The sequence below is a fragment of the Fusarium fujikuroi genome, chromosome FFUJ_chr02, assembly GCF_900079805.1.
Source record: "Fusarium fujikuroi IMI 58289 draft genome, chromosome FFUJ_chr02".
Classification (NCBI taxonomy): domain Eukaryota; kingdom Fungi; phylum Ascomycota; class Sordariomycetes; order Hypocreales; family Nectriaceae; genus Fusarium; species Fusarium fujikuroi.
Window position 1 is genome coordinate 2,660,739 of NC_036623.1, and position 15,982 is coordinate 2,676,720.

The following is a 15,982-nucleotide window of genomic DNA, read 5'->3' on the forward strand; positions in this document are numbered from 1 at the left end:
GTATCCTTCTGCCAAACCAAATTGCGACGGTGCGTGGTTTCAAGGCGAGGCTTATTGGTGTGCCTCATATGGAAGCCTGGTGCATCGGTGAGGGAGATAGGAAGGGTTTGGGGCGGCGGCGAGGGTTTCTGCAGGCAAACACCAATGCAGCTTGGTACCAGAAGCAGAAAAGGAATATGCAATATTAATATGTAAACATGGGTTGCATTAGCACTCCACTTTATCTCCAGGAATCCCAAAGGGGCCCCTGTTAGAATATTCTTGTACTGACCCGGCTCCATCTTTTGTGTTGCGGATACTCTTTGTTTGGTCCGTCCCAGAAAACTCGGTTTCCCTCGGCCTTCGTCTATGGAGCTGTTTCTTCATCTTGGATGAATTCTGCAAAATGATGAGACGAAACAAATGCTGTTTTTGAGAGCGCGTGGCACGGCGCGATTGTCTAGAATTATGTGAGGAATGCGGATAAATCCACCCAACCTTCTTAGATCTCACGACGCTACGAGCAGCGCCCTGAGCGAAGAGTCTTGGGACCTAGATTGGGTGAGCCGTCGTCAGCTTAGACAGCTCGGGAAACATGGGGAGGTGAGTCCCATACAAGGGTCAGTAGCTCTGATCAGGAACGTCAGGGAGTATGGTAAAGTCCATCCAAGCCAGGCGGCCAGGCTATATAGAGGGGCTGAGAGGGCTGGCATATGCGGGCGGCAAGACTGGACTCTCTCCTCTGGGTTCGCCGTCCTATCTTGACCTCAAGCAATATTTGTTGTCGACATGCATCGAGTGTGCAGTCTACATGGTATTTCTAATACTTAAAAGGTCCTGTGGCCACTATCTCAGTCCTGGACAGGGCCTACCATAAGCTTTATGGCCAGCAGCAGAGATCTCGCCAAGCCGCCGCGAATGAAGTTTGAGACATCGGCCAATTAGAATATGATTTTGGCACGTTGGTAAGTCCCCTACGGATTCTGTAGGAGCGTCAATCCATGGTAGACTTACCCTTGTTCGGAAACAAAATGGTGACCAATACCGCGAGAGCCTGTGTTAAGCACAATTTGAACCGGGATACGGACACAACTTCAATGTCCACCCTGTAAACAGAGGAGTTCGTAGTGAAAGGCCATGAGAGACGACAGAATCACTTCACTTTGAGCGGCTCTATATCAATTGTGATGACATGAAACTAGATATTTCAAATTAGTCTCACATCGAGTTGGCCGTTCTCCGCGACAAGGTTTGACTTGGTCGAGGCTCCTAATTACTAAGGTGCCCTGTACGGAACTATTGCAGTGATATTTGCATATAAGCAGCATCTGTAGCCAATGTCCTCAACAATGGGATGGCAGCAAGTCTTGGTCTACTAGGTATGCAACAAGCCTAACGACCTTGGAAGGTTATTTGAACGGCATGATCTGGAACTTAACTTATTGATAAACCAAAGCCAGAACCAGTGCTCAAGTCTCAAGAAGGTCCCGAAAGTCTGGTCGATGGTATCGTACCTGTGCTGGCCAATAATATACACACCAGCCAAGGAATGCCAGATGCGTAAAGCCCACTGGCGATGGCCACGGTGTTTTGCCTGAGACTTGTATCGGTTCACACTTCTCTTGAAAGGTAGAAAAAAGCGGACTTCTTACGAACCACCACTCTGAAAGGAAGAACAATATGGGGGATTTCCACATGATCATACAGATATGCTACAAGAAGCAGAGACTTGAAGCCAAACAAATCAGAAGGGGCGTCCCTTCAACTCAACTTTTGATGGTGCTGAAGTCGTTGGCAGTCGGGCGTCCCATCTGTGTCAGGACATCTCAATACGCATGTCAAACATGGTACTCATCAGGAAACCAAGTGTGTAGCCTGTGGAATTGTGTTTGTGAAGATGCACTACAACACATGGAGGGTGTTGCTGGTGAGGTTATTGAAATGGACAGCGGTAGTATCATCATGTGGATTTATGTTTTATCTCGGCGGAGAATAGCGCTGAAGTGAACCCCTTGGTCCTTGCCAGCAGCTGAAAGGTCTGTGGCAGTCCCTGCCTCCTGCTTGAATTGGATTGGATGTGGATGTGACGGTTGAATCGATTTTGCAAAGAAAGCAGGCGGTGGCACGGTTGGTACCGATTGATAGGTACCTACCTACCTACCTTATTACCTTACTCTCCCGTCCCCATGGAAGGTAAGGTAAGGTGGGTTTGAATGTTATTATGTACTCGACCATGCCTTATTCCGTAGGTGCTCAGTGCAATTTAACCCTGTACCAGCTCAATTCAGTTCAGTTGATATGGCCTCCAGCTTTGGCTGACGTTTCACTTCAGAGTCAAACACGACAAGGTTTCGCTATTTGACATTACTTCCGCTTGCGCTTCTCTGCCGAGATCGTTGCAAAACTCCCTAAAGCGACTCTTCCACGAACGGTTGAGTCTCTTTGTCACCAACGATATCCGGTTATAGGCATCTGCTTTGCTCCCAACATTGTGAGGAAGCTACTGACTGTAGACGCCCCTTCGACCTGGCCATACCATCAGCTTCAACCCCCCAAGCCCTCAAGGCTCAGAAGTACTACCTTAGTAGCTACCTTACCTACCTTAGTACCTAGTAGGCAAACTAGGCTCCCTTCAAAATCTCTCATCTTCACTCGCCTGCTCACTGGTTCGCGTTGACTCGCACACCCCTGTCTTCACTCCTTCCCCACTGTCGGCTCTCTCACCAATTGACGCAGCCCTCCGCCGACTTTGTCTCGTCATCGTCGAGGTTTCCTAGTGCCTTTGTACTCTTTAGTCTCGCCCACGCGCCCTGGCTCCACGAAGCTCCCCAGCGCCGTACAGTAGCTGGTTACGGCCGACAACCTGGAGCGACAAGGCCAGTCCATCCATCTCTTTCTCTTGTCTACCCACCGCCAAATATTCTCCTTCAAGCTCTCAGCCTCGACGCTGCTCAGGCATATCTCGCCCGGCTTCATCTTCCAGTACTTTTCAAATTCGCTCGCTTGTCCCCCGACAAGAAAACGCCTCGAGGACTCTTTTTCGAGGGTTCGAGTCTTGTTCACGCCTCCTCGCCCGTAACGATCCGATCTCCCCAACCTCTCCGTTCACCCTTGAAGTGCCCGATTACCTTTTGCTTCACCAACTTCTTATCGCATCTATTCGCCAGTCTCCCTCAATCCTTCAATTCGAACCGAGCCAGCAGCTCGACATTCCAGCTGCAAAAACCCTCACAATTGTCTACCTCCCCATTATCTCCACATTATACGACACCGCTTACTTTCGCAAACCGTTGCGACCGTCATGCACGTCTGGAGATAAGCAATATCATAAATACCGAAGTGAACTTGTGCTCAGCTCACCGATCACTTCATTTTATCGAAGGGCCGTCTTTTCAGGCTGTTTTGTGATCCGCCAAAATGGGCGCATGCATGAGCTCGAGCAATGAGGAGGCGGATCAGAAGAAGAAGAGTCAGGCTATCGATAAAATTCTGGAAGAAGACTCGAAACGATTACGGAAAGAATGCAAGATTTTGCTACTAGGTAAGGGTGGCAAGGCGACAAGCGAAGCGCTGAACCCAACCTCAGATAGTTGACAATTTTGGCAGGTTCTGGTGAGAGTGGCAAGTCGACGATTGTCAAACAGATGAAAATCATCCATCTCAAAGGATACTCGGAAGATGAGCTGTTCAACTACCGGCCAACTGTCTTCAAAAACCTTGTGGAGTGCGCCAAGGCAGTTATTATGGCCATGCAACAATTCGACATCGAGCCTCAAAACGAAGAGAACAAGGCACATGCAGAGTTCCTATTAGAATACCAAGCCGAGTCTGGTCCTCAAGCGCAAATCGATTCGAAAGTGGGCGCGGCGGTACAAGCTCTGTGGAACGATCCAGCCAAGGATCTTCTCATGGAGCATCAGACAGAGTTCTACCTCATGGATTCCGCCGAATAGTATGTTGGAGCATCTAACATCGAGCGCGCATTCTTGTTGACTTCCCTTACTCTAGTTTCTTCCAGGAAGCGATGCGAATAGTATCATCAGACTATCTACCGAACGAAATGGATGTGCTCCGAGCGCGAACGAAGACAACAGGTATCTATGAGACGAGATTCCAAATGGGGCAACTCAGCATTCAGTAAGAACATACAACTTGCGCACCGGACACAGGCTTCTATTAACACTTGGGCAGTATGTTCGATGTTGGTGGTCAACGAAGTGAGAGAAAGAAGTGGATACACTGCTTTGAGAATGTCACATCAATCATCTTCTGTGTGGCTTTGAGCGAATATGATCAAGTCCTACTTGAAGAGAGCAGTCAGGTACGCTTGGCAATTGCAAAAATGGCTGGTATCAGGAAATTTCTTCTAACATCAGCACTAGAACCGAATGATGGAGAGTTTACTCCTTTTCGACTCAGTGGTCAACTCGCGGTGGTTCATGCGTACTAGCATCATACTGTTCCTCAACAAGGTTGACATTTTCAAACAAAAGCTGAGCAGGTCTCCGCTAGGCAATTACTTTCCCGATTACTCGGGTGGTAACGATGTCAATAAAGCAGCCAAGTATCTACTCTGGCGATTCAACCAAGTCAATCGGGCGCATCTAAACCTGTATCCCCAGTAAGTTTTGTTAGCGTCGACAATAACTCCTACAGATTTCTAACACAACACAGCTTGACGCAAGCAACAGATACGTCAAACATTCGACTCGTTTTCGCAGCAGTCAAAGAGACTATCTTGAATAACGCACTTAAGGACTCGGGCATTCTTTGATAGCGAATCACTGCTCATTTGAATTTACAACTACGATGTTAAGGGCACGGAACTGTTGGCTGGCGTCGAGAGCATTTTTTTTGGAGTTTGGGACACGGGGCTCAGGACGACATCGATTTTATACGATCCTTGCTTTATTGTTTATTTGATTTTGTTCACGAGACACCTGTACTTGGAGCATTTCTCTTGTGCCAGTCTCTTCGCCGGCTCACGAAAATGGATATGCACTTGAGTATCTGCAGCTCAGGGCAAACCCCTTCTGAAAAGAGTACAATCGAAGAGTCAATCGACATGGAGTTGGATTTGCGGTTTATATATCTTGGTCTGGCATATATTTTGCTTTATCGAGTTTTGGGCGACTAGACCTTGCAGGAGCTCAGGGTTCCGGTTGGGCCTTGCTCAATTGGAATTTCGAAGCATTGTATGACACGGAAACGAAGGGTTTCACAATGCGATCCGGTTTGCTGTCTTGAAGCTGCTTGGCGAAGCAGTTTGGTCACTTTGGATTGAAAAGAAATCCTAGAGTGCGGGATAGGCGGGGATATTACGCTACTAGCATTCCTATGGCTTCTATCGAGCTTAAAGATGCGGGAGAGAACAGGCGTATGGTTTCCCTTTCTTTCCAGGGAGATTGGTGTTTAAGGAGCTGACTGGGAACACAATGAAAGCCGGACTCATCGTCTGGTATGCTAATGGTTTGCTTATCTTCTCCAGGTACATATGTAGTTCTCGTCTCGAACGAGGCGAAATGACGATATTTATATCATGGAATCGCCTTTGATCAAGTCTATTTGGATGTTATATATAATGGTCGTGAGGTGAAAGATGATTTTTTTGTTTCAGTAAGGCTTGCTTACCCGGCACTAGGACAGTTATGTACCTTACTAACCTAAGGTGCCTTTTAGGTGCTGAATCTTGACGTCTAATGCTCAGCTTCCATTCTATGGATGTCGCTCGAGTGTTGCATTCTTGCTGTCGTCTCAGATGGTAGACCAGATTTGTCGTATATAAGCCCATAGCCTCGTGACGAGCAGCGCTGTGTTACCTCCACTACGTAACGAGATAATAATGGCGAGTAAAGTGCGCGATGCAAGCATCAGCTGTCCGGACCACCGGTCTTCCTTATGTATCAACTTAAAATGAAAGTCTCACAAAACCTTGATGCTGACAGGCTGTCATCCTAGACGAGGCAAATGCCTCCGCCTAACTTGACCCTGCGGTCTTCTTGCTGTGCCCCTTCTTCTTAAAGCTATCTCTACTTCCTAAAGAGGCAATTTTCTTCTTCTTATAGAGTAGGTAGGTTTTCTTCGATCTTTATAGTGGGGATTTTATGACTACCCAGGGGCCTACGGCCGCCTGCTTGCCTTCGGCGACCCTTTGGGGATCCTACTGGGGGACTCCGCAACCCAGTCCGTCGCCTATAGCTCCAAAAGGACCTTTCTCCTGACTACCTATCTGACTACCTATCTGACTACCTAGTGACTGGCTGGCTGGCTTAGTACCTTAACCTCTGTCTTTTGCTTTAATTTCACAACTAGGTAGCTTCACTTTTAGGAAAGACCTCAATAGCCAGTCTGGTCGACTAAATCTGACCAATAGCTGAAAAGCAGATTCCTTGGCAAACTTTAAGTCCTCACTTTAAAGAGGCAAAAGCCGGAAGGTGCCCTTTTCACTTCGTTCTTAAGTCACTCTTCAGCTACGGCTTTGCCTAATCATTGGATCTGATTAGGTCTGACACCCACAAGAGAACTCTGAAAACAGACTCAAATACATAAAAAGCCTGGCTTTAGTCCCTTCTATGAGTGACGGCGGCCTCTTTTGCCACTGACACAAATACCGGAGCAGATCAGAAGAAAGGGCTAAAACGATGTCGGGCTCTTCTTGGGCTTCGTTGCCGCCGGAAATTCGGTTACAGATACTGAAGGAAGGCTTGTGCCAGGGCGTCCGCGGCTCCTACGCGTCTGTCTGCTCAGAATGGAAGGCATTTATTGAGCCGCAGAATTTCTACCGACTGGAATTGCAGGTATCATGCCTGGATCAGCTTGACCATATGACAACTCGAACTGCGAGTCTTGTTCATCAGATTCGACTGAATATTGAGCTCCCACGATACTCATGTCGCTCTTGCCAGTGGCCTGAATCAAGCTCGCGTGTGTCGCAGCATAGTGCCATCTTCAGAGCTGCCATACACAAGCTTTTTACTGCCTTAAGTGCTTGGAAACGGACAGACGCCTTAGTGTTAGAGCTGAACACCTTCTCACCCAGCGACTCTGAGCACTGGTTCAAAAATTATTGCATTGGTCGAGACGCTCAAACGGACGAAGAATCTGAGCAGCAACAGCGTGAGGCTCCCGGTAGATGGCATGACCCAAAACACGGCTGGATAGATGGCCGGCAGGTGGAGAGTCCTTCTGCAAAAGCTATGTCACGTCTCTTTGCTCCGATATGCCTAAGTCTCCCAGGGAGCATCCCAGAGGTCCACGCAGTAACGCAGCTCGTCATACGTCGAGAATGTCGGCGTCAGATTATACCGCCAGTTCTAAGGCTATTGCTACAGAAACTTCCTCGGCTACAAACCATGGTCTACGAGCCATGGCGGGCTTGCCGCCGCGCCTGGAAGACTGCGTGTGACAAGGGTATGTTGAGGTACCAACTGCTTGATCGAGGCACTAATCATTTATCAACAGAGTTTGCCTCCTTGATTCATGATGGTATGCCGGGTCACATCGAAAAGCTCTTGATCTTTGAGGATCCCAATTCTGAGCTTGTGTCGGCAATGCACCGCGACCCGTTATTGAATCAAGTTATCGATGATAGCATGACAGCAGGTGCCGAGGTAGTCAGAGCCCTGGTCTTGAGGAGCTGTGACCTCAAATATCTCTCAGTCGCCTTCATGGTTGATGCCCAACAATTTTTGGACTCTTTGCAGTCTACTCATCACTGCCACAAATTACGATCGCTAACACTCACAGCGTCCATCCTCCAAAGAGAATCCCAACCCAGGCGAATTGCCTCTTTCTTAAGCAATGCGAGCATGTTGCCACGAGAGATGAAGCAGCTGGAACGATTCATACTTTGGAATAGTAAGCGAGGAGAGGCATGTGCGGTCATCTATCACAGGGACCGATCAAGCGAGCAGGCTACTCTGACGTGGCGCGGAACATGGCATTTCGAGCTGGATTATGGAGTGGTAGAATCCTGGGAGAAGGTCGACTCAGATTTAATCCTCCGAATCGAAAACCAGGAGCTAGAAGCAATCGTCAAACAACATGGTGACGCTCTATACCACTTACGTTTACCAGAAGAGATTATCGATCCAATTTCTGCCCGGCAGCTACGACAGGAAGCATTCATGGGAGAAGAGATCTGATGAAGGGTCTTCTTGTTGGCTCCTTAGATGCCTATCTCTTGTTGGAAAGTCACGTCTGATCGAAATCTATAGGTAGTATCAATGGAAATGTCTGTGGCGATGGGTAGGACAGTGACGAAGCAACAAACCGCCCAGGTCACATTTGACGAGAAGCATTAGTACCTAGCTACTCTAGGTAGCGGAGGAGCAATACAATACTTCTGACTTCGAATTGGTGTTCCTTATGTCCTCGCTCCCAACAGTGATACCTCTTTCCCGTGCCTACGCACCCCCCTTTCTCTCTCAGAGGAGAAGTCTCCTTCCTTCAGCATGGTGGCTATTGCATCGCAAACAGTGGAAAGAAGAGTTCGAAAGGGGGTAGGCGCCTGGACGGTCAAATCGGTATAAATCTTTCCAACTCTTGTCTACGTTGGTCTTTTTCTTTTCTTCCATCATAATCACCACCACCAGCAGCAGCAGCAGCACCAATGTGAGTCCTTGAGTGATGTGCCGTCGAATCCATCATTCCTTTGAGACGTCGCAGATTCCTATGATGGTGGACCATACCCAGCGTCATCTGATGATTGCCTTCACAACCACACTACCTCTACTACTGGGAGCTGTCTAATGAGGTTCATCTTACAGGCCGCAGCTTCGATCTGGTAATTTCTACTCCCGCGACGTCGCCATCGCCATCGCCCGCGCCCGCGCCCGCGCCGCTCTCGCGGCAGCTCTGACTGCCGATATATGCATGGTGTTGTATCACGGAGGGCTATTATCTGACCTACACGCCTCGCAGCAGCGCGTGGCGTACTACGAGAAGCGCCTGGAGAGGATAATCCGGCAGACATAACGGTACGTGAATTAGTTCTCTTATCCATTTGTCGTTTGTGGAGAGGTTGTCATGATACCTACCTTACCTCCAATATTACTTACCTAGAATGGATCGGCTCGTGGTGGGGAAGACTGGATGGGAAGATCCTACCTAGCAACAGACTGACTACCTACCTACCTATAAGCTCCCTGCAGCTCCCCTCACCAGCTCATACTTCTTGAGCCATTTCCCCTCCTTTCTTCCTCTTTCTTTTCCAACCTCTCTCACAGTCTATCCTCTACTGACACCTCTCAATCTCCTCTTCACAGCATCTGTTCGTCAATTGACATAAAACTAGCCTTATTGCCCTCTCTCTCACCTTTACCTCGACTCGATTCATCCCTGTCATCCTTCTCCTTAAATCTTCTTTGTCTACTCCACCAAGCCTCCCTGCTCCCCAAGCTCCCGCCTTCTCCGGATCCCCATCAACAAAACAGACGGCCGCTCTAGACAACTGAATACGCACAAGCTCTCAGTCCTCAACGAACTCTATAGAGGGAATCAACAGCTCAGATTCAACATAACCTCTGTTCGCATATACTTTACCTTGCCTAGATCAGATCCCTGCACTCATTGGGATTCTGAGCCGCTACGATACTATCAGGGCACACAAGAAACCCTGCAACTTTACCTTGCACCTCCAACCCCGCACCCCCACCCAAAGTTGTGGCACACCTAGCGTCGTTAGCCAGTCGTGTTATCTAACGTCGAGAACTCGTCGAGTGGCATCAGTAAACCTTGTTGTTGATGTAGGTGATCTGATCTGATTCTCGCTTCACAAAAGGACAAGGTGTCTATCAATAGTGGTTAAGCATCTAACTGTTGTGCCCCGGCACTGAAAGTTCTTATTCTTCCTCTCGTCCCTCAATTTACTTACCGGCTCCCACCACTCGACTAACAAGCTTGTGGATAGAAGCAATGGCGTCCGAACAGCAGCGTTTGCCCACCCGTGAGAGGCGCCCATCCACCTCCGCCCCGATTGTCGACATTCAGGGTGCAGTCGCCCCCGCAGGCATCTCCCGCCCAAAACACACCCGAACTGCCACTGGTTTCGGCCCTAGTGAGATCAAGAGCTTCGAAGGTACGTTGTCCATGCATTCAATCTGCAATTCATTTTAAATCGAATTGGTTTTCTCAGCTATTTCCCCTTTAAAACCACTGGAAACGATCTGCTTGTGAATGTTGACTTACACCACCAACAGCCTCAATTCCCGAACCTCAACGTGAAGCATGGAAGCGCAACCAGTCTAGTGGCTTTATTGGTAAAGACGGCTTCGAGAAAGAGGTTGTCCGCCACGTCGAGACCACTCTTGCCCGCTCTGTCTTCAACTGCGATGAGCATGCTGCCTACTCTGCTACCAGCCTGGCTTTCCGTGATCGTCTGATCCTTGATTGGAACAGAACTCAACAGAGACAGACTTATCGCGACTCCAAGCGTGTGTACTACTTCAGTCTCGAGTTCTTGATGGGCCGTGCTCTTGACAATGCTATGCTCAACGTGGGTCAGAAGGATACTGCAAAGGGTACGTTGATTCGGTTTTGCGTTCATTGATACCCTACTAAAGTCAGTTGCTAGCTGGTCTTGCTGAGCTCGGCTTCCGAATCGAAGACATCATCACGCAGGAGAATGATGCTGCGCTGGGTAACGGCGGTCTTGGTCGACTCGCTGCCTGTTTCCTCGACAGTCTGGCGTCCCTCAACTACCCCGCTTGGGGCTACGGTCTCCGATATCGATATGGCATTTTCAAGCAGGAAATTGTCGATGGATACCAAGTCGAGGTGCCTGATTACTGGCTTGACTTCAACCCCTGGGAGTTCCCACGACACGACGTTACTGTCGATGTAAGCCATTGAAAACTTGATCGGCAGTCAAGCACAGCTAACATCAATGCAGATTCAATTCTTTGGGCATGTTAGAAAGACTACTGATGAGAATGGCAAGTCCGTTGCTCTTTGGGAGGGTGGTGAGATCGTCCAGGCCGTTGCCTACGATGTCCCCATCCCCGGCTACGACACACCCACAACAAACAACCTGAGACTGTGGTCCAGCAAAGCTTCTGGCGGAGAGTTTGACTTCCAGAAGTTCAACAATGGTGATTACGAGAGTTCAGTTGCCGACCAACAGCGAGCTGAGACCATCAGCGCTGTTCTGTACCCCAACGACAATCTGGAGCGTGGAAAAGAACTTCGGCTGAAGCAGCAGTACTTTTGGGTTGCTGCCTCGTTGTATGATATCGTTCGCCGTTTCAAAAAGTCTAACCGCCCTTGGAAGGAGTTTCCCGAACAAGTGGCTATCCAGCTCAACGATACCCACCCTACACTGGCCATCGTGGAGTTGCAGCGAATTCTCATTGACATTGAGCACCTTGAATGGGACCTGGCATGGGAAATTGTCGTGAACACCGTGAGTTGATTCACCTCCTTGTACCTCATCATCTAACCTAATTGTTTCCAGTTCGGTTACACCAATCATACTGTGCTGCCCGAAGCCCTGGAGAAATGGCCTGTTGGTCTGATCCAGCACCTTCTACCTCGACACTTGCAGATTATTTACGATATCAATCTGTTCTTCCTCCAGAAGGTCGAGAAGGCATTCCCCAATGACCGAGATATCTTGAGAAGAGTGTCCATCATCGAGGAGTCTCAAACAAAGATGGTACGCATGGCGTACTTGGCTATTGTTGGATCACACAAGGTCAACGGTGTTGCCGAACTACACTCGGATCTCATCAAAACCACTATCTTCAAGGATTTTGTCGAGATCTACGGCCCTGACAAGTTTACTAACGTGACCAATGGCATCACTCCTCGCCGCTGGCTCCACCAGGCCAACCCTCGCCTTTCGGAGCTCATTGCTTCCAAGGTTGGGGGTAATGGCTTCCTCAAGGACCTCACCACTCTAAATCAGCTCGAGAAGTATGCTGATGACAAGGAATTCCGTAAGGAATGGTCCGAGATCAAGTATGCCAACAAAGTTCGACTGGCTAAGCTCATCAAATCGGCCGTGGGTGTCACTGTGAACCCTGCGGCGTTGTTTGATGTCCAGGTCAAGAGAATCCACGAGTACAAGCGACAGCAGCTCAATATTTTTGGCGTCATTCATAGATATCTCAACCTCAAGTCACTGTCCCCTGAGGAGCGTAAGAAAGTTGTTTCACGTGTCTCCATCTTTGGTGGCAAGGCCGCCCCCGGCTACTGGATGGCGAAGCAGATTATACATCTGGTCAACGCCGTTGGCTCTGTGGTGAATAATGATGAGGATATTGGAGATCTTCTCAAGGTCATCTTCTTGCCTGACTACAACGTCAGCAAAGCTGAGATTATTACCCCTGCATCGGACCTTAGCGAGCACATTTCTACTGCGGGCACCGAGTAAGTCAACATAAACACCAAGGAATCAGTACCTCAGCTAACATGGGCCACAGGGCATCTGGAACCAGCAACATGAAATTTGTGCTGAATGGTGGTCTCATCATTGGCACTTGTGACGGTGCTAATGTAAGTAGATCAAATCTGCATGTGATTCCACGGCTGACCGTGAATAGATTGAAATAACTCGCGAGATCGGCGAGAGCAACATCTTCTTGTTTGGCAATCTCGCTGAAGACGTTGAAGATCTTCGGCACAGTCACCAGTACGGCTCCCATGAAATTGACACCGACTTGCAGAAAGTGTTTGCCGAGATCGAGAAGGGTACCTTTGGCTCAGTCCATGACTTTAGTGCCCTGGTTGCCGCTGTCCGTGACCACGGTGACTACTACTTGGTGTCTGACGACTTCCACAGCTACAACGAGACCCACAAGCTGGTGGACGAGGCATACCAGAACCATGAAGAATGGATCAAGAAGTCTATTATCTCTGTTTCTCGCATGGGATTTTTCAGCAGCGACCGCTGCATTGACGAGTATGCCGAGAGTATCTGGAACGCAGAGCCTCTTGTCGTCCATGATTAGATCGTACAGAACCAGTTTATGATAGAAGTAGACATGCCGTCGTGGATAGATTCACAGAGAGGCGTGGTGTTGAGCATTCACGATGGAACGAGAGACAGGAGAAGGAATTAGGCAGATTGTCGACATATCATTAGTGGTGAAGGATGAATTCAACCTACGAGACCATGACAAGGGTGGATCATAGGCCCTCCTCTTCATAATAAAATGTGCATGGCATATGTTACTCCTCTAACTCTTGACTTTGATCTGATTGCGTCCTCTATATGCTTGTTATTATGCACGTTGGTTGCCCCAATATGTTGCTGGACCCGATTAAGGAAGTCTATATCGGTAACGCAGATGGATGAGGAGGCCTGCATGAGACTGAAGGTCAACGCTGTATTTCCAGGCAATGATTCGTCACACATAAGCATGCAAGGCATCTTGACCCATGTGTCCCTGTGGGGTTCTGGAGAGACTTAGGAATCGATATGAGAAATTTGTGGGGTAGTAGAGTGCGACGAGATACCTAGAAGAAGGGGCTTGGAAGGTGAAGTTCTGGTGAATGACTTCGTAACTAGGTAGGCAAGACTCAGATGACCTCTCAACCTTTACCGGAAAGCTGATCAAACAGAATGGCACTACATCTACTGTATGGCCGTCTAGAAAGATACAGCGCATGTACATATATGTCAAATGTAGGTTTAGTCAAAACGGTGGTAGTCTGAACCGGAACCGTTGGAGACGATGACGCCAACTATGTAGTATAAAGGCTCAGCTAGACGAATCAGCGAAACCCGAGTCTAGGCGGGTGATCGGTAACAAGCGTCTGAATCGCTGTACTTAGCTGGGCTGCAAAGACTTGGTACCGAGTCTTTGGAATAGTCGGGGCGGGTGTTCCCTTGCTCGGTTGTTTCTACGTGTCAGGATCCGCATCACGGGGCGGAAAAGATGCGCTGCAGAGAGTTTGACTAGGCCCTGGATGCTGATCAAAAGATCTAGACCGAAGTGGCATGGTCGATCTGGGATGGCAGGATGGCAAAAGGGTTGGTTCTGCTGGGTTAGGGGAGGGTAGAATTTAGATCTCAGATGGGATCGGATGGAAGATGAAAGTGTGGATGGCAATGGGATTAGGAGAGGATCGACAGGGCACGCTCGCATTGTGAAGCCAGGGTCAAGGAGCGATGAGGGAAGATCTGAGGTTCAGAGAATGGCAAGGGCCGTGGTTTTACGATATCATGAGTTGGAAAACCCAACGAGGGAGAATAGCATTCAGTTGGTTATTGGATGTAAGGAATTCAAGGAAGGTCAAGATGACACTGAGGCATATCATACTGAGACCTTACCGCAACAACAAAATGAGTAATTGAGAAGGGAGAGCGGCACTACGCACGACTAAGCATATAAAAGCTGTAACATGAATCGCTGGCATAGGTAGACAACTCCCAGTGCGAGATGTTGTTGATTGTAACCCTTGCCCTGAGGTATGGGGACTTTGGATTCTGGCACGACAAAGATGCAGCTGAAAGCTCGAGGCTTTTGGTATATGACGTAGAGAATCGAGAGCCAGGCTTCAGAAAACCTGAACGATTATTTACAGCGTTGCAGCGCGTGATGAAAATTCCGAATTGATAGGTACTACTCAATCAGTGGTTAGTATGCAGTGGAGGTGAGGTGAACTTAGGCTTGGGCTTGTTCTGGAAGTGGCTCCACTGGAGAGACTAGTCTTTCGGGAGAATATTCGATCATTGAGATGATTCCACGATGAGCGGACTATGTCATTGAGCATGACAGATCGAGCCAGCAGGTACCGTCACGGTGAAAAGTGGTGTAGAGGTACCGGCGCATGGGAACGATCGGAGACGGGGGATGGGTCCTGCGGCCGTTTGAAGAAGAAAAACAGAGGAGTCCAAGCGCCAGGCCAGGCCATGCCAGGCCAGGCCCCATCCTGATGCATCTGCTTCAGCCATCAGGCGTGCGCTGTCAGAAAACAGGGGTAAGCCAGTTGGAGGCTGAATTGACGTCATTTTGAGAAAACATGGCACCCATGTGAATGGGGTTGTTAAAAAGTTTCTGATGCAGGACATGATATGCAAGAGACAAGGGGAAAGAGAGAAAATGAGGGGAAGAGTTTAGACAATGATGATGAGCTGAAGTGGTAATATTTACATGATGGGTAATTCTTATCTGGGTACCTACCTTGCACATGGCTGAGTTTGGTGATGCCGTGATGGGATGTTGTTGCAGGTGCAGATACAGGGCAGACTTGGCAGGGTCAGTTTGATAATGGATTGGATGCCCATAGACGGGCTCAGCAGTAAGTATCTATCGTAGCACCCAATGTTTAAAAATCAAGAAAATATTCGATCTATATCACATCGTGCATCGTATGCCGCCAAACCAGTAATAAAATCCCAGCAACTCATGGCTGCATAGAATCATAATCAACACTCTCTTGCCTGGCTGCACTTAGATAGGTAGGTAAAAACAACCACAGGCGAGAGTCATGCATGATTGCAAAATTCACAAGGACCCTGACTATCGATTCTAAAGGGCCCAAAGTGTCATCATGTCATACATCAAATTTTCAACTTTTCCATAAAAAACTCCATGTCCTGTTCGTAGGCAGGTAGGTACGTAGGTAGGTATGTGACCGTGTAAGCGCATAACCTTGATATCCACGATATCCACTACAACAAGAGGGATCTCGATCCCGTTACGTGTCGCAAGGGTCTGAATAAGGGGAATCACTAAATCGGAGCACACAGATGCAAACCAAATAGACGGTGACAAGGAATAGCTCCTTGATCTGCCTATGGAAGGAAGGTATAGGCATCTGAATCAAGCCTCTCGACTCCCTTAGTTTGGCGAGTGCCTACTTTCCAGGGTACTACTCCCCGGAGCTCTTGTCCCCTTAGGTAGCGCCCCTCACCCACCCCCCACCAAGAAACCTACCGGCGGTCCTCCGTCCACATAATCCAATACCAACACCTCACTCTCACCTCGGTCGACCCAATGTCTTCTACGACCATGTATATATGTACATGTACCCTCCATCCCAGATGCTAACCTCT

At 48.6% G+C, this 15,982-nt stretch overlaps 3 protein-coding genes; all 3 read left to right on the plus strand.

The window, feature by feature from the left end:
• Positions 1-3,396: 3,396 nt before the first annotated feature.
• On the plus strand, positions 3,397-4,753 carry FFUJ_04487 (probable G protein alpha subunit GNA-3; the record flags this gene model as incomplete). XM_023572222.1 has 6 exons in its annotated part: positions 3,397-3,520; positions 3,586-3,931; positions 3,988-4,116; positions 4,171-4,300; positions 4,362-4,600; positions 4,654-4,753. 6 exons carry the CDS (start codon positions 3,397-3,399, stop codon positions 4,751-4,753), a joined length of 1,068 nt encoding a protein of 355 aa, XP_023426385.1.
• A 1,867-nt stretch (positions 4,754-6,620) lies between these two features.
• On the plus strand, positions 6,621-8,123 carry FFUJ_04486 (uncharacterized protein; the record flags this gene model as incomplete). XM_023572223.1 has 2 exons in its annotated part: positions 6,621-7,389; positions 7,441-8,123. The coding sequence occupies 2 exons, from the start codon at positions 6,621-6,623 to the stop codon at positions 8,121-8,123; spliced, it is 1,452 nt and encodes a 483-aa protein (XP_023426386.1).
• A 1,771-nt stretch (positions 8,124-9,894) lies between these two features.
• Positions 9,895-12,929, plus strand: FFUJ_04485 (probable glycogen phosphorylase; the record flags this gene model as incomplete). XM_023572224.1 has 7 exons in its annotated part: positions 9,895-10,057; positions 10,179-10,499; positions 10,553-10,818; positions 10,871-11,380; positions 11,432-12,348; positions 12,402-12,474; positions 12,522-12,929. The coding sequence occupies 7 exons, from the start codon at positions 9,895-9,897 to the stop codon at positions 12,927-12,929; spliced, it is 2,658 nt and encodes an 885-aa protein (XP_023426387.1).
• Positions 12,930-15,982: the final 3,053 nt, after the last annotated feature.